The following is a 19624-nucleotide window of genomic DNA, read 5'->3' as shown; positions in this document are numbered from 1 at the left end:
AAAAAGACAAAAGTAATCTTCCTTTCCGATAAAGGTGTCGTGTCAAAGAAGAATAATGTGGCTCTCCAACAAGTAAATCAAGTTCTACGAGGAAATAAAAAGTCTTGACATGGTACAAAGGGTAAAGCAGATAGCCAAATGCCAATTTTATACAGCTAGTGAATATCAGATTACTAAACATCTTGACTAAACTTCTAGTTATTTCATAACACATTTTCGAAGTACGCAAATTTCTCACCTCTCAAACATGATTTGAGACTTCAGTCGGCTGCATTCTACCGTATACATCCTATTGAAATTCTTGTGAAACGAGCAATTTTACTTCTTGGGGAGAATAACCACAAACATCTTGATGATTGTCAACTATTGTCATGTTTGATAAACTGGTATTCAGCAATCAATATTTGTGGAAAACCCAATGCACAAAATGAATTGTGCAGTACAACTCCAAACGGTGAGACGACATCCATGGAAACTGCTGAGCCTGACACCTAATCACTTTCTCTGACCACGAATTAGAGATGAACCGATTCAATTCCGATAGCAGAGCTCTTTTTTTCTTCTTATTGTTGTTGTTGTTGTTGTTGTTGTTTAGGGCTGCAGATATTCCTCTATTATCTATATAATGCTTTATGATTTTTAATGTTCTAATAATGTTTTTAATGCTCAAATTTTGAATAGGGCCGGGCTCCGATCAGAGCGATCTTTTCTGCAAACAAAGCTAATAAAAACTCTAGATGTATTTCATTTACTCATTTCCTGCTGCTGCTTTACAGTGGGGCAGATCGCAGACGGCTCCTGAAGAAATACTGCCCCGTGTTCTCACAGCCCGGTGGCGGGCCGGCGGTTCTGGTCAAAGGAGGACTCTCCCTTGTATACACAGTGAAACGGCGGAGGAGAGGGAGACGCGCTGGTGCGTTCTCTCTAATGTGCGTTCGTTGTGCAACAAACTGGATGAACTTATAGTGAACTTTATTGCTCATCACATGTGAATTGATTCGCTAACGTTAGCCAAAACATTTATAAAATACACAATCGAATGGCAATTTCAGACTTGGACCAGTGGTAATTTTTTTAATATTTGAATATTCTTCTATTCGGGTTTCGTTCCTGCAGCCCTACAACACAGCTCAATGGCTGATCTGCAGTGACATTTCTCCCACACTCCAACCGCCATTTCCTATTCACGCATTGCGCTGTACAGGTTAATTATTTGCCGAGTTGAATTCCCTGAGGCAGACCATTAAATTAGCAAAACAAAATGGCGGGTTCATGGTCCAGCGCAAGCTTTGGAGTGGAATTTGGTCGGCACGTGGATCGGTGACGTCCGATATCCGATGAGTAAACGACGTCAGTATCGGCACCCGATACTGATATTACATTGGACCACGCATCTACCACAAATCAAAATGTAATCAATAGTGCAGACAGTCAATACCCTATGCTGTGACAGAGATTTCCCACTTTTTTCCTTAAAAAAAAAAAAAGAGATGGGAACTGTCATGATACATCTATTTCAGCCAACAACTTCGACTGATGTCACTAAAATAAATAGCCCATTGTTTTGCCCGTCATCTGGTCGGCCTGTAAAGGCGCTGACTGTCAGAGGGTATGACTACGGTGGCGATTCCACAGCAAACAGTCCTAGTATTATTCATAAGGAGCTGAATAGTCCATGATCTCTACCTGACTAAACATTCCACAATATTAAACCATCTGTGTAACTGATTTTATCTGGGGGGGTTCAAATGAGTTGGGGGGGGGGGCGGGGGGGCGCAGTAGCTCAGGCGGTAGAGCAGGTCGTGCAGCCATCTGGAGACTGCCAGTTCGATCCCTGTAGCGTGCTGAAGCATTAGCAAGACACCTGACCCCGGGTGCCACCACGAAGGATGTGTCAGATACTAGGATGCAGGTAAACGCAGACAACTCATTTCCCCACAGGGATTAATAAATGATACATTATTTTTTACAGACACTCACAGTAGCTCAGATATCCACATTCTATTTATTTATTTCTATCCATCTCTACAGACCATCTCTTATGACAATAGGTGTGTGTAGTTGGAAGGTGGCATCAAGGAGGACAGTGTCAGAAAGCATGAGCTGGCAGGTGTCCATCTCCTCTCATGTCTCAGATCAGATTTAGAGCACCCAGATGGAGCAGTTAGCTGCCCTGCACCCACCCACAGAGCATGGGTTTATAATAGGCCATAGACTTAGAATGGGCAGCTTGTGGTATCATGTCATCTTGCCCCTTCCCAGTGTACCACTGAAATTAACATCAATGAATCCAAAATAGCCACCATGGAAAGGACATTTTTCATACAAATCATAATCTGCTTTGGTACATGCAGAGGGTTGCCAAGAACTTTCTATGATTTAATATTATCCAAATTATATGTAGTCATGAATTGGCTTCCTGGGTCGAACACACCAAAGCCAATCTCATTTGAATTGTTCCGTGGAAAGGCTGTGTAGTTTAATTTTCTTCAGTAACTGTGCAGAGATCTTGACTTCAAAACCGGTTTCTAAAAGGATATTTCTAATAAACAAATTATTCTTCAACGAATGCTGAGTTGAAGGTTGGACTGTTGCTACTGACACTCACTTTACAAACTTGGGACTTTTATTTTGGTTTAGTGGTCCTGTAGAGATACTCAGCCCTAGACAAGACATACATGGAGGGGATTGGGTTTTCAGCCCCCGCAAACATTCTGATTCTACTGCTGGCCCGGCTCCTTCTAACTTGGCCAACTCAGCTGCTACTCTCAGGGAGCACAATCACAAACCAATACACAGTGGTGCAAGTGAATGACACAGTCACAGGCCCCTCCACTCCCACAGGAGGAAATTCTCCTTTGTCAGCTAAAAAAACACTGACACTGCTATGAAGACAGTGGATTGTATTTCCTGGTAAAAATGGATTGTTTAAGGAAAAAGTTAATAAAAAGAAATATTGCACCATCATAAGAGTTCCAAAGCCATATTTATATTAAGGCGCTTAGCTGTGAAAGGTTGAAAACCCCCCCGTTTAGCTTTGAAACTCGGATGTCAAATCGTTCATACTGTTGATCACGTCATTCTGTCCTGCTCAGGGGAGGCTCAAAAATAGTCATGCGGTAAATTTGGCTTCTGGATAAACCTCTCAAATTACCATCATCTGATGCTGGTTTGGTTGGTTTTAACTCAAGCTAACAATTTCAAAAACAAGCCTTCACAGAATGCAATATAAAGATGGAATTAAAGGAAAACAGAAAGATAGGAAGAGTCACTTTTATCAGATGAACGGCTAACCTGAAACACAGAAAGCGTTTTTGCCGTCATAGCCTTGAAAGTCACACATAATTCAGCCTGTATAACATGACTCGACCATTATCGTGGGCAACTCTGAAAAACTCCCAATGGAAAATATGACTAGTGGCTTGCTCTGAACCAGGAAGTATGCTAAGTCCAGTCTACAATTACAAATCCCTCAACAGGCCCACACCCCATGCCAAGCTAAAATCAATGCCTCATGTGCAAAGTTATAATTTACATCTGTGTAGCCAAACAAACATTGTTGCTCTTCCTACCTCCGTGTCCGCAACAGCTAGACCCTGCCTTGCAGGTTTAATGACTTGCACTAAATCAGCTTCAAAGCTACAGCGTGCATGTGCGTGTGTGTGTATATATTCATGGTGTGCATCAGCTTGCTCCTGATTTATTGAAGAAATCACTTGTTGACTAAAGTGAGGCTTTTACATGCTGTTGACTTGGAAGGATTTATTCATTTAGCCAATTCTGCCTGCTCACTAGAGAGCGCAGGCAAGGGAGTTGAGAATGTTTATAAAAGAAAAAGAAATTGCCCTACGTTCAGCCTTACACAGCAGCAGACTGTGCACCCCTCACACTTGTTTGACACCCGCCTTATGGCACAGTGAGCAGCTGTAAGCTGCTGAGCTAGCCTGCAACGAGAGCTGCTTATCATGGTTCAGTGGGAGGAAGAGGAGGGCAGGATGAACCAACTCAGATTTCCTCCAGTCAGACAGTCACGACTGACCACAGTGCGAGAGAGGCCCAATATGTCCACCATCACAGTCTCCCACTCATCTGTTTCGGCATTAAGCCCTCTGCTATACCTGTGCCTTTAATGGATGAGGGCAGTTTTGACTTTATTCACGACACAAGTTACCCACTGGTCTGCATGTGGCTAGCTGACACATAATGGACAGTAGGCCTCCGCATTTACAAAGACTGCCTCCCTCTAAGTTATGAGCGACAAGGTCATTCCATTACCCACCACCCCTCCATTCCCTCCCTGGCCTGGAGGAGGTCCTGTAGTGGAGGCCCCGGGCTAGAATGACTCACTTATCACTCTTCCCCCACATCCCAGGGACAGTATGGCCACTGGCCACAACCAGAGCTGTCCGTTGTGGTCATAGCCTTGGCATATCAGAGCCTGTTGCTGGTATATTAAATAATAATTGTGATCCCAGCCTCACAGACGGCGCGTTTCACAGATAATGCCTATCGCAACCTGTCATTGAATGACTCGAGTACATGACAAAACACAAGCTAATGGAAATGCAGCTCCGTCTCTTGTCCTACAGAGTGGATTGGAGGAAATGCCAGTGAGAATTGATTCGCTAAGCTCTCTCTGCCCTGAAAACGGATTGGTGGGGTGTTGCTATGTGTTTCATTTATTTATTTACTTATTTATTTACTTAATTATTTACTTTTATAACCACACCAAGGCAAGGTTAAGAAGGAATTTAATGACCGCCCCAAAAAAATGTAGAGAAAGACAGGACAAAGCAAGGCTGAAATGATTGGCACCAATATTGTAAGGAAGGCACTAAGGCAGAGTTACAGAAAACCTCTGTAGGGGTTAAAATAATTTAAAAAAAATACTGTGGTCATTTCCTTGTTAAAATTGTGTGTGTGTATGTGGAGGAGTAGCAACACACCAAATCCCTTTAAATGAGCCTGGCGCCATAGATGCGCACAACGGCTCGCATTTCGCTAAGACACTGGGATCTCCCTTCAGGAAGGCCTTCCATTACACAGCCGTGTTTCAGTGTGTGAAAGTGCCTCACTGAAGCAAAGACTGAACCACTGTGCGACGATGAGGCGTGCTAACAAAGACGACCTTTCAGCACGTTTCTCTCTCTCTCGCTCCCTCCCTCCCTCGCGTCGCACCTCCCCGCCCCCACCCACCCTCCACCCCCCTACTGTACATCTCTGTGTCTGCCATCACATGGTGGTGCATGGTGACACTGGCATCGACCTTTGTCCCAGGTACAATCAGGCTGGACGACGCCCAAACACCCAACTGCATGTTGGCATGACAAAGATATGGTAGACAAGAAACTCAGTCACAAGCAATAAACTGTGTCCTTCATGTAGATTTTGTATCTCCCTTGGGGATAAAAGAAAACTGTATAGAAAACTAGGTTATAGAATAAAATAGATTAAGGGCTACCACAACTATGCCAGATGTACACAAAGTATTTACACAATTTGCGCAAATACTATTGATTTACCAAAATGGCATTATGATATTTTATAATACACTTTTTAAATAAAGAGTATCAGCAGAAAGAATGTATGTAAATGAGTAGTTTGTATACCTGTATTACAGGTATACAAACTGCTTCAGCCTGACTTTTACCATGAAAGTGAGAAAGAAACAGGGGGAGACGTTATTTGAGTCAGGCTATAGCAGAACAAGTGTTTTCAGACAAGTGGGCCCTTTGCAGGTTTCAGACCATAAGGAAGGGCTCAGCAGCACTCAACACACGAGAGGCTCGACTCAGCAGTTATTGACAGGGTCACCCTCTGGAGCTGAGCTATTAGGAACGGACACAACATGTGGCCAGACAGCTGCAATAGACTCAACGTTCACCAGGGGAACAATAGAAGAGAGGGTCCCCCGCTGAGGTCAGGCCAAAATCTTCAAAGAAAAAACGAACTATTACTACACGTACATACCTGCGAGGAAAAAAAGGCAACAGCAAAGTGTAGAAAGGGTATAACACACCACTATAATGAGCCGAAAGCACAGATTTTCCGGCACTGTTTGCTGCAAACTGAAACCTAACTTCTGCAGGTTGGTAGTTATTAAGGGCTGCAAATGTTGAAAGAATACAAATTGACATGCTTGCACAGCAGCACTGTCCCTTATGGGTACTTTGGGTCCTGGTGAGCGAATGAAGGCGATTAGCGGTGCTTCCTCCTCTACCTAGGTGTTCATTCACAACACTGGGGTCACAAGATCCATACAGCAATGTTATGGTCCTTATGCCAGATCCGAATATAGCTGGTCATCATGTAGGTAAAAATAACCAAACACATGGGAGGCTGCAGAGACATTGGAAGAGGAGGGGGGTGCAGCAGTGGCAGCAGCACAACTTAGGATTTCAGTGAACTACAATTACAGCTGTATGCTAACTTGTGCCTTCTGTGTGGTTACAAAAAGCCTTCAATGGGTGCCCGTTGGGAGATAATGACCTCCCTGGGAGATACAAATGTAAGGATAATCACACATGGACCAGTGCGGCTGGGAAAGACATGACGCCAAGCTTTTACTGTACTGCTGGGAGTTGAGCTGGGAGAGACACCACCAGCAATAGCACGCCAACTTAACTAGAGACTCAGGGCTAACCAACACAAAGGCGTGGTCAAAGAAAAATTAAATTACAGTCTGCAATACAGCTTTGATGCCACTTGAACACATGTTCACAGTCTGCTAATGCTTCAAATCACTTAGATAGGATTCACCTATATTCAATCGGCGTACAAAAAAAACAAACAACAAAAAAAACACCTGCAACAATATACAGGATATGCGGAATGAAAGGAATTGAGCAGTTCAGCCTTGGGCCATCTACCAATCAGAAGCAAACAGGGCTGACTATTACATGTGTTTTCTATCTGGCTCAGTTTGCACGTTACTAGGCAAGTGGCTCAACATTATTTTCCCTCCCGAGGTGAAACAATAATCTTAAAAAGACACACAAAATTAGTCATTGTAGAGAAAAGCTAGAATGTTCTTGTCAAATTATTGAAAAACATAAAATACAATTATGTATGAAGAATTTAATGTTTAGAGCCAATGTGAATAATTGTGCTTCAATGTCAGTTTTTGACTGCTATGTTTTACTGTACACCACTTTTTGATTGCTGTTAATATTGTATAACACTTGACTCCTGTTGTGTATGCATTGTACTGCATTTATTAGTAATTTGTACTTGTCTGTACTGTAACTTGTACTTACTGTAGACTAAATGCCACTTTCCAATATTGGTTTCACTAGTTAGCATAGCACTACTTAATGTTAGCTTTGTGTGGATGGATGTGTGCTTGTGTGTTATTTCTTATCTCATCTCTTTCTTGACTGCATTGTTTTCGCTGCTTTAACGCTAGGATTTCCCTCTGGGGATTAATTCATTGTTATCTTATATTAATTATAACACCAAGAAAAAAAACCAATCATAACATAATGCTATGTGGTTAAAAACAACTTATTGGCTTATTGAGCAAAGCCAGACAAGTTTTTATGTCACTTTGTTTGACACCCACCCTCTGCAGGCAAGCACTTGAAGATATTATCATAGTAAAGCTTCAGCCCAGCTTCAGTATATCGTCTCCCCCTCTTTGGTAAACACAACAAGTGCTTGGTTGACTCATTAATCTCATGTGGAACCAAACTGAAGACAAGCCAATATTTGCCTGTGAGAGAAGGAGGGGTTTGAGGGTTGGAGAGCGGGAGAGCCCTTTCTGTTTCCTCCTGTGGCCCTTTCTTAGGTCACAGAGTCAAATAGACAGAGGTGTTGTGCTTTTGTGTTGCCTTGCTGGGACACAGGACACTATTCACTTGATTCAGGGTAGGCAGATAAATCAAACTCAGATGCTATTATTTGAAAAAGATGTTATAAACCACAAGAGCCAAATCATTCTGTAGAGGCATGGCTTAAGATAAATATTGGGGGCCATTGTAACTTCAGTTGTATCGGAAATGTGAAATGGTACGTTCATTGTTAGAAAAAAGCATCGCCAAGCAAACCCTGCACTTTCATACAGCGGGCGAGCCTTACCAATTTGATGGCCACGTATTCGTTAGTGTAGAGGTTCTTTCCAAGCCGCAGCTCTCCAAAATTGCCACAGCCAATCTTTTTCCCAACACGGAAGTTTGGGCCGACCATAAGAACCCCAGAGTTGGTTCCTGAACTCCGGCCCGCATGTCCAGTCCTGCTGCCTGCTGCCTTGGACATCTTTTTCCCTTCCTCTGTCTCTCCCTTGCCCCCTCTCTTGTCAAAATCCATAAGCTTGTGATACCCTGGCCTCTCCACGATTATTCCCCGGCCATGCAAACCATAGAAACTCCAAAACAACAACCAGAGGACACTTTAGGGAGGGGGCGAGAGACAAGAAAGGCAGAGGAGAGGTGTTGCTGTGAAAATGTGCAGCAGCTAGGAGCCTGAAACCGCAGCTAGCCCGTGTGTCCGTCAGACGACCCAGTGGCTGAGTGGCTCCCTTTTTTGTCTTGCCGTTCCTTGTTCACCAGAGAGGCTCCTTTCTTGTCGTCGGTTTCTCCGGCTCCACTTTCAGAGTTGCATATCTCTGCCTGAAGTGGGCAGGTTGTGCTAGGATGCGCCCACGCACGCACACAATACTAGTCATAGACAAGCGCTCCAAATCCCAGCTACTGCATCCACGAGGCCGCTTGGCAACGTCCCCCAGAGCGCCTCATTCCTTCTGGTCAGTCTGTGGTGAGGCAGTGGCCATCCTCCATGTTGCAGGGCCACAGCGGGGGAGGCGAGGTGGAGTGAGCAACAGCGCTGGAGGAAAGGAGAAGCTGCAAGTGGCCTCGATTTCACCACGATATCTGAAAAACAGCAACAATATATGGATATTAAGTCAACCAATGGGTCTGTTGCATACACATACACATACACATATACATACACTTACAGGACATACACACAGAGCCTGCTGAAAAAGGTCAAATAACAACTCAGAACACAACAGGACCACAGTTCCTATTTGGACATCAAATAAATAAAAGAGAGAAGATCAAATCTTTAGTTGTTTACGTAATAAAATAGGACATTACATAAAGACATCCATAAAGGCAATTAAATTTAATATTCAACATTTGCAAAATTATTGGTAAACACACCAAAATATTACTTATTTTCAGCCAATAGGGGGCTTGTTCCAAGATTCCAAAAATTTAAGAAAGAAAAAAGAAAAATCAACCTTTTAGTTGGAGATCAAATTATGCCACAGTAGCCGTTCCATGCTACAGCTGAAATCGGATCTTGTTCACAGACCACTGCAGGCAAATTCAATAAGCCAATCAATATGAGCGGAAATATTCCACTGTAGACTTCAGTCAAGAGTGGACGGGACCTCTTTCAGGATAAAACATTTTTAAAATATCCAGCAAAGAAATATACATATACAAGGTCACTGGCTTCCAGAACAAATATAGTAATATATAGTAATCAAAATAAAAATAAAACAGAGGTCATATACTATTTTACAAGCCATAAAATCTCAGACAGAACCATATTTTTATTTTTTAAATTACAGCTGAAATATGACATACTAGTTAATAGTTCTCATGTAGGCCAAGAGGTTTATCCCCAAAGGCTGCTCTGTTAACTCCTCCAGCTTCAGAATCTGACCATACAGATAACAACAAGAGCAAGCAATGCAGAGCAGCCATCGTCTCCTAAGGAAAAGCACTTAAGGCTAATCAATGACTGATGTAATGCCTTTTCATATTGGAGACAGACTCATTTGCATCCTAAAGTAATATAATATAGGAAGGAATTGGAAAAAGGTCTGTGGTCTACGATGTCTTGTACCTTTAGAATAATGCGCCTCTCTTTGAATTTGACAAAAAGGTGTATCAGACAAGAATGTCTAACAGGGGAAATGACCAAAGGAAAATACATTTCAATATCATTCATGTTAAATAATTCGCTGTCGACCATTTGGTGATTTTGATCATAAACTCTCCGAGACGCCCATGTTTTTTAACGGCTCTAGTGAGTATTAGACGGACGTTATTTCAATGACCATTTCTAACATTTGGGTGACATATAAAAAATAAATATATTGCCTACATTTGTGTGTGTGCAATATATAAAGCAATGAGACAGCAGATCAGATGCATCCTGCTCCTACTTGAGACATAAAAAGCAGCATGTAGAGGCATTGATGGTATCAAGTCCGTCTTTGCATTGCTGCTCCTTCCTCGTCGCGGATCACACGGCCACAGTCATCGGTGGAAAACAGCCCGACAGGTCAAGTCGCACCAAGTACAATGAATGACGGGGAAATCACACATTACCCCAGTGGCTCAAGGGCAGGAGTCATTACGAAATAAGAGTCTGAAAACTCTCTGAGACAAATTTGTTCCCACGTCATTCAGTCTGAAAGGAGAAGTGCCACTCCTCGCTGGAAGTGCGTGTAGCAAGCTTCACAACAAACTTTTGGGTCCGACTCTGAGGTGGGTGCATTTAGTCTTTTTCACTCTGAGTCAAAACTTTTTACATATGGGCGCAGAAAAAAAAATAAAAAATAAAATCAAAATAAAGAGCACCATGCCACATTCAGTCTCATATTCAATTCCAAATACAGATGATACGTTTTCCAGCATCTGAAAGGTGTGTTTTTGGTGTACGTGTGTTACAAACAAGGGGACCAAATAGATCCTGGGAAAACGTTGCACACATTTCCAGCCCAAATTCAGGAAGTTTGGCTTTTCTTACGGTTCGATCAGGTGAACACATTTGCTCACTCTGCAGCAATAAAGCTTTTTAAGATTTGTTGGTTATGAGCAGTTTGACAGGAAAGCGACTCCGAAATATTATGGATTGTCTGGACTGAATGTGGCACAGTACATTTAGTGAAGATAACTGATGGATAAATACACCAAGTTGACAGGATGAAGATGTATATTATATACATACATAATTAAATGTTCTGTCTGTCTGTCAGCCGTCATCCAATATCTCAAATTAAAGCAGGGTCGGCGTTCACTGCCTCATAATTTCTCGGCATAAAATATTATTGTAATTTGACAAACTAACAGAATTGCACCGTCAAGGCAGAGGTCCACGTCTCGGTGCGTCAGCAGGCCGGAAGCTTCGGACCGCCGAGCTGCTTCGGCAGTTAGCTGGCGGCTAACTGGTCCATTGATTTGGACGATACGTCTGGACTGCAAAACACTATTCGGACGAACCAACCAGCGACATCTAATGAAACCCTCAACCTGGCCCAACCCAGTCAGCATTACCTGCCATTAGCCTAGCCGTAGCAGGGAATTAGCCTTGCCATAGGCAACACACACAAGCCCGGGGCTAACTTGAGCGAGCTACCGCCGAATGGACCAAGTTGGAAACAGGACAGAACATGAAATATTCATTGATCTGACGATCTCCTAAAACTCAACGAAACGAACGATTTGACATTCGCGACACAATTATCACGTACGACACGCCGAGTCGGCGTCAACGTCAGCGACACTCACTGTTTCAGCCGAAAATAAGTGTTTGTTTTCGGGCTTCTGCTGCGAACTGCCGTGCGACTCCTTAATCCTCCACCGCCGAACGCTAGCATAGCAGCGTTAGCTTAGGGCTGTTGATGTCAGCTAAGCTAAACACTAGCGCTCGTTCTTGAACCGTAGCGCCCATTCACCAGGCGCGCAAGGCTTTCCGGCGGAAAAACGGCCCGGCTGTAACCGCATCGACGCGGTAAAGCGTGTGTTACCTTCTCGGAATGCGGGGGCGTCATGGTCCCTCGGCTCCACGCATCTCGGGTCCGGTTTGTTCCTCCTGCTTCGCGGCGCCTCCGCTGTTTGTTAAGCCTCCGCAGCGCAGCGCAACGACGTCCGGTACGAAGAGAAGGATGCGTAACTCGATTGGAGAATAGACGCAAATGAGGTGTCGCGACGGGGACGCGACTCTGTCTATCTGTCTACCTGTCTACCTGTCTTTATTTATTTATGTCTGTCTGTCTGTCTGTCTGTCTGTCTGTCTTTATATATTTATATCTATCTATCTATCTATCTATCTGTCTGTCTAAAACTGAAACTTACTAACTAATAAAGATTAAACAAAACATTTTCATCGTCTCTATAGCTATTAATTGTATGAATACATGCCTATTTATATAAAGAATCACTGTGTATGTGTGTGTGTATATATATATATATATATATCTGTCTCTGTCTGTCTATCTATCTATCTATCTATCTATCTATCTATCTATCTATCTATCTATCTGTCTAAAAATTAAACTTACTAACTACTAAAGATTGAACAAAACATCGTTATTGTCTCTATAGCTGTTAATTGTATGAATACAGGGCTTTTTATATTGAGAATCACTGTATGTATATATAATATTATATATCGATTTTTTTCTTTTTCATGGTGGGTCCAGGTAAGATATATATTCACATGTTCCTTTCGCAAAAGGATTTTGTAGAATCCCTGTTTTTTTTTTTACAATCAGAATTTGTCTTTCAAATAACATGTTATTTTTTCCTGCTGTGACAGTCGGATCCTCCCTTTGTGGTTTGAAATGCAGGTTCTCAGAAGCTTGAGCTCAATCAGATGAAAGATTCTCAGAGCAACACCTTCCAACCACCTCAGGGAAGGTTGGCATGTCGTCATGTCCGGTTTGTTGAATAACGCAAATAACGCCTGAAGTAGTTTAGATGGTGCATCATCTTTTATACCTCTCGTTGTACCACTTCACTGATTGGTGAAATCTTTTTGACAATGATTGTACTTCATGATACTCACAAAAATATCCAGACAAAACCAGCTGAATACATCCAAAATAGTCACACAGCCAAGGATCATTTAATACACATGTTTAGTCATTTCAAATCCTTCTTCTATGTTACAGCTTTATTACATTAGGAGTCAACTCAGCACCTTGATAATAACGTTGCTTCTACAAACTAGTCCTTGAACATCTGACAGCATTGAGCATTGAGCATTAGTGTCCAGTGGTTAGTCCACACACTAGGGCCGGGGGACGCCGACAAAATAAAATATCACAAAAATCCTTTTCGGACAAAAACATCAATATCGACAGTTTGGCAGTCTTTTGGGGGATGGCTTTTGGCGCTTTCATAAGATATTTACGCACAAGAGAAACAATCATCAGCAATGTGGATATCATGACCAAGCAGGTAGAGACGTCTGGTCTCAGTCTATGAAGTTGAGACACAATATCTAACTATTTCACGATATCTCAAGAGCCAAAATCCCAGGCGATATCTCGTGTCATATCGCGATGTCGGTATTAGTTCGATGTATCATCCAGCCCTACTGGCTCTTCGCTCAGTATCTTCTACGCAGGGCTGCTTCAGGAGTATCAGTTGTCGGAGGAGGCGGTCGGAATTGGTCACAGCCCCAGGTGAGGATAAGGACCAGCTTTACCGGAACAAGCAGTCTGGAGGGACAGGCTACAGTTTTTGCCGACCGGGAGGGACGAGGGAGGGGCCCCCGGGGCGGCGCCGCGCTGGTGCACGAGGGGCCAAAACGCTGGGGAGAGGGCCAGCTCGGCGGACAGCATCCCCAGAGCCGGCCGGGGAGGAAGACGCCTGTAGTGCTCCCGTGCCGAGAAGGGGAAGTGCAGCGGAGGGGAGTGGAGCCGAGGGTCGGACGGGGCTGTGTCCGGGTCGGCCGGGGCAGGCTGGACGGGGAAGTCCCTGCCGCTTTCTACAGGGAGGGCGGGGGAGGGGATGTCGTCCATGTTTGCTTTGGCGGTTTCCCGTGTGTCCCCGGGCCCCACCTCCTCTTCTCCTCCTCCTACCTTGTCGCACTGCGCCGTGTTGTCCACACTGAGCTCCCGGGAGAGCGGGGAACATCTCTGCCCTTTACGAAACTTCGCCCTTCGGTTCTTGAACCACACCTAGAAAAGAGAGAGCGTCGTTTGGTGTCAGCAGGAGTCAAACGTATCGAATAGGATACATAGACGGGTTAAAACACGGGCCGGGTCTTTGGCCAGATTGGTGAAAGTGCACCTTCACGTGGGCCGCTTTTACTCTTTGTTAAACCGCGATTGGAGGTCTGTGCGGGTGTGCACGTGTGCTTGACCAAAGCAGCCTTCACAGAAGTCTTTTGGGCTAATGAAAATGGAATGAAGCGTATAAAATTACAGGGCACTGGTTGGTTTGGAAAGCATATATATATAGATTTTAAAAAATCCTCTCGCTGGGTCCGATTGGACCGTTCAGATCGGACCAATTTCTTGGGGCCGCACCTCGGACACCCCTGGCCTAAAACAGTGGTTCCCAGCGGACGGCGCTGACCTGAATGCGAGCCTCAGGCAGGTTGACGCAGACCGCCAGCCTCTCCCGCATGCCGACATCTGGGTACTGCGTCTGCTGGAAGGCTTTCTCCAGGGCATGCAGCTGGGGCACCGTGAAGGCCGTGCGGCTGCGGCGCTGCTTCTGCTGGTTGCCATAGCGCGCCTCCAGAATCAATTCTGAGTGAACAAACATTCGCAAACATAAAGGCGAGACAGGAGGAGGTTAAGGCTGAACCAACAAGTATTTGTTTTTGTCCGTGACGTGCAATGACACGCTATATTATATCACAACGCCTTTTCCAAAAAGCTCCTTACACTAAGTATATTTTGTCGATAGTACTTAAGCCAACCACATCTCATGGTCAAAGCCAGCAAGACCTTCCATAGGAATGAGTAGCATTAGTAGGGTTAGACATTTCTCGTCATAGTAAAGGAGATAGAGATCCTTATGAGATAGAGACATAAGAACAAAGGGCGATAGACACAAGAAATATACGCCAAACACCCAACTCACTGTGTGCAACATAATTTTATTTAAGAGAAGTGATGATTCTCACTTCAAGTTACAGAATGTACTACATAGACCACAAAGTGTGTTCCCAAACTGATGTCCGATGCCCCCTAGCGGTCCTCGGAGGAATCGCAAGGGAGCCGCAGAATTCAAGAAAGTATATTATGTTTCGTTATTTGTTTTAAACCTACTACATAGGGTTTATAATAATATATGAATACATTTTTATTTTACATTTTTACATATCTTTTTTTATATACTAAAACGAATACTATTCTAACGTATTATCTAGTCGGCGTCAGCAAGGTTTAAGTTTAATGTTATATGCAGTTTATGTACAGGGCAGTGTATCACAGGTCAAGCGCGTAAAATTGCATATTTTGTTGGTTTGACCGCCGCTCCAAACACCGCATGCACTCACACCGACAAAAATGCTTTATATTTGCGTTTACCCGCCAGCCTCTCCGCGACGGAGAAGGCATGGGCAGACGGGCTGGGTGCGGAGTAGACGCGGTAGTGTTGCGCCATCTGCTGGTGCAGCTCCAGGAGCCCGTGCGGATGGAAGACGCCGCCGGACGCGCCGCCGGACGCGCCGCAGAACGTCAGGGAGTTCATCCTGGTGCTGCCGGGGGACGCGGAGGCGCAGCTGCTTCGGGGATGGCGCATGTTTTGAATAAGGTGAAATTAATAAAAACCAATGATCTATTTTTATGTCACCTAACACAGAAAGGCAGATCTTAACACGGTATACGTGGAACTTTTTTTTTTTACTCGAAATGAATGCTGTGCGCAAACTACATAGGCTGCAAGAGCCCCTATTGAATGTAGTCTAGACCAAAGTCACCCAATTAACAGAATCTTCAAATCAGTAACATTATTATTATTATTATTATTATTATTAGTAGTAGTAGTAGTAGTAGTAGTAGTAGTAGTAGTAGTAGTAGTATTACAGTTGTATTAATAATAGCAATAATAACGTTATGTGTGGAGCACTTTTACTACAGAGTGATTCATAAATGCATTTTAAAATACACAGATAAAACCCAATTGTGTAAAATAAATACAATTATTAAAATAAAGTGCAGCCGGTCCATAAAGAATCCAAGAAAGGGTATGTAAAAAAATTAAAACTACTTAAATACACAAAGTCTGTAATGTTTTCATTCTAGTGAACCCTTGAGGGAATAAACACCAATCACACGCATTCGGAAACAAACTCGCAGGCCTATGGATACATATATTCTTTAGATATTTTGCCTCATTTGGAAAAACATGTTCAACCTACCCGGGGTACGGAAATGAAGGAAAAACAAAATGTCTCAGGCCCGCAGGTGAGATAGTCCGCAACAGTCTGATCCTCACTTAGCACTACACCTTTAAATAGTATGAATGTAGCTGTGCTCCAGCACTATTTAAGCAGCATTCACTGCAGCTCCCTTCACCATTAGCCAATAGAAAGGAAGGTATTAGGCAGGATTAGGTGGGATGAAGGAGGAGAGGGGGTGCAGGGGCTCAAGTTTTTTGAAACTATTGAACTTGGGAGATTTACTCTGAGGATCCCCCTATAAGAGAGCGTTTCATTCCCCGCCGTTAAAACAATTAAAACAATGTGGTCGGATAATCTCCCAAGCAGGGACAGATTAAAATAACAGCCTTTGGTTGTCCTCTGTTCTCAGCCCTCTTTCTCCCATACTCTGGCTCTGACAAGCTGCTCCAGGAGTTTCTTTTCTCTCGAGGGTTTGTTTTGCTAACAGCCACCATATTTTGCCCATAAACTGTCACCATGTGGAGTTTAATCTAGACATTGCCCACAGAGGCCAAGTCCCCGTGCTCCCGACTGAGCCAAGGCTTCCCAAAAGAGGGGCCCATTATGCCCGAGCGAAAGACAAATAAGACAAAAATAATGGTTATAAAAACCAACAATGGCGCGTTCCACCAATCGATGCACTGTTTTCTCACACACACACACACGCACGCACGCACGCACACACACACACACACACACACACCCATACACAAATTCAGGTACGGGTTTATAGAGTTATCTAGAGAAACCTTTAAAAACAAAATTAATTGAGATTATGGACCTAAAACAGCGTTATAAAAAGGTTGAATCATGGGAGTAAATCCAAAGTTGCATATGAAATATATCAAATCAAAAATGACTTATAAATGCTTAGAAACAGCATTAAAGATTATCAGGGCACTAAATATGTCCTGACAATCCTAGTATCCTATTAATGCTGGTCGGCCATTGAGGTGTTTTTATCCTTGTAAACCATATATGCACACACACACACACACACACACACACTCACACACACACACCCTCTAACGAGCAGAGAACTTTAAAGATGTGAACTCCTTCAAGGTCTAGAATCCCCAGGCCTTCCAGTGATAGCCAGATTATGTTTCCCATGAGTATCAGTAGTATCCAAGAATCCAAGACCCGCACCCTCCCCCCTCGTCAGGAGGTAACCCAAGAAACAATAATACCTGCCAAATACTGAGACCCCGAAGGCTGCAACCTTTTCCACTAGAAATTCACTGTCTAGTCCAGACAATCCTGCTCTGTCTCGGCAGCAGTGCTGAATGAAAGATGAGGAAGGCCACATTATCACAAATAGTCAGCTTTTTTTTTTTAAGAATAACTCCAAATATCCCTTGCATGAGGCAGTGACTTGTAGTGTTTTAGTGCACCAGGGCAGGCGTTCTGTGGCAAAACGAGAGCAAAACCCAGAGTAGGAGTGCAGGATTTACATTCCCCCTCCCACAGGACAAACAAATCGGAGTGGTTAAATCATCAGCTTCACATCATCATCCTTCAAGTTTAAGGCAAAAAAAATGGGCTGCTTCTGCTCCTGTTGGCTGATTGGGAACGTGGCGTGACGCTTGCATGGTCGACAGTCTCAGACATTCTAAAATATATGAAAATGTGTGTTCCTCTCCCCTCAGTTCTTTTTTTTTACTACTCTTTTTGCCGTCCTTGGCTGTCAAGCTATATTAGTGTCCGATAGAAATAAGTCATTTAGAAGAGGCTCCGTCGGCCAGCCCCTCAACCCCGCTAAAAGCTCCAGGATTAGGTCCCGGAGGCCTTTGTCTCGGCAACCCACAGGATTAGGGGAGATTTACGGCAAAAGAGGGGGGAAAAAAGTAGTTATTTCATGGCACTTTCATGATGAAACCTGGCCAAAGCTGTGTTGGCTGGGGGGATTATAGGCACACAAAGAGTGCGGTTGTGTGCGACCCCCCTCCCACAGCCGACACCCCGGACTCAGCCCCCCGACACCCAACAACCCCCCCCTGGATCTGTTCTCCTCTCCCTCTCTCTTTCTCCTCCGGCCTTGCCAGAGTTCACCCTTAATGAGCGATGGCCTCCTCCTGATAACACTGTTGTGTCTCTCCCCAAACTTTTTACTTCTCGATCGCCTCATCACGCAACATTACGCATCACACACTCAGACACACAACACACAGTCACTCACACTCATAGGAAATAAGGAGTTATTTTGACGTTCGCATGCTTTTTTTGTCATTGTGCGTTCTGGTGCGTTTGTTTCGCTCGCACCAACTCCATCATGTGTAATGGAATAATTTAAGTGCAAAGGGAAATGAGAAATTAGTGGCTCGCAGTCCTCCTCATAGTGTTTAAAGAGGATTAAGGAGCGTTATCCTCCTCTAGAAGATCCACTTACAAATGCATGGATTAAAGCGTATAAAAGACAAAGGCTATCTGCTAAATCCCTCCACAGTCCAATAGTCTTTCCAGAGAGCAGGTGAGAACCTGTGGGCTTAAGAACTATTGTCGAATAACACAGGGGAATCACAGGGTCCCGGTGGCTCCGTTAGAAATAATATAACGAAAAATACAAATTATTACTGCTCAAACGCTTCAACGGCTATCCTGCATGGTGTAAGATGTGAGGTTATTAAAGGGGCATTTCCTTAAAACGGCAATGGCTGCGCTAGGCTGTGTTTTTTATATATTTATTTATATAATTATATAATTTCTTTATATCCATATATTTATTTACATGTTAATGTATATAATATAACAATATGATATAATCAAATATAATTTAATAAAATAAAATATAATATATAATAATATAATACAATATAATATAATATAATATAATATAATATTGTAATATACAGTATTATATTATATTACAGAAGGTAATGGGGAAAGGTGGGGTTGTGTGGGGGTGTTTTTTGTCATTTGAAGCTTAATAAGGGTTTTGTTAATGTTCTCTGTTAAACAGATGTTTGAGTTAAGACAGCAGAACCTCTCAAACGCCCCGGCTTTCTTTAATGACTTATCAATAGTGAAAATTTGTATTGACAAGGGCCTGTCAGGAGGGGAGCTTTGTTGTTGTCAGAGGAGGGCCCCCTCGGACACACACTGAATCGATCGGCACGCAGGGCACCATTGAAAAGGATTTTTCTTTTTTTTTTTGGGGGGGGGGGGGGGGGTTAGGTTCTGCCAATATTAGAGCTGCAGTGTGTGTGTGTGTGTGTGTGTGTGTGTGTGTATGCCAAGAGCAGGACAGCCGAGCCATGGAGCTTTAGACTTCTTCATCGGGGGGGGCTGGTCGATAGGGCTGGCTGGCCTTTGACCTGAGGGAGACAGGGAGAGCACTCGTCGGGTCAGCAGCTCCTCTTAAGCTCCTATGAGGGTGAGCATCACGCTGTGAGCGCTGACATCGGCTATGACACACTCAGTGCTTAAACTGACATTGACCCTATTGCAAAAACATGCACACACACACACACACACACACACGTAG

At 43.7% G+C, this 19624-nt stretch overlaps 1 protein-coding gene across 2 annotated transcripts in view; it reads right to left on the bottom strand.

The window, feature by feature from the left end:
• The window catches only part of csnk1g2b (casein kinase 1, gamma 2b), a 38433-nt gene extending 26573 nt beyond the window's left edge, over positions 1-11860 (bottom strand). For both annotated transcript variants that reach the window (XM_080001671.1, XM_080001672.1), the window contains exons 1-2: positions 11765-11860; positions 8077-8867 (exon numbers count right to left, since the gene is read on the bottom strand). In XM_080001671.1, the coding sequence (XP_079857797.1) occupies positions 8077-8304 (228 nt within the window). In that variant the 5' untranslated portion in view covers positions 8305-8867; positions 11765-11860. The remainder of the gene's footprint in view (positions 1-8076; positions 8868-11764) is intronic.
• Positions 11861-19624: the final 7764 nt, after the last annotated feature.

Source organism: Zeus faber (assembly GCF_960531495.2).
Source record: "Zeus faber genome assembly, chromosome: 1".
Taxonomy (NCBI): Eukaryota; Metazoa; Chordata; class Actinopteri; order Zeiformes; family Zeidae; genus Zeus; species Zeus faber.
The sequence above is the reverse complement of the archived record's forward strand: the minus strand, read 5'-3'. Positions and strand labels throughout refer to the sequence as shown.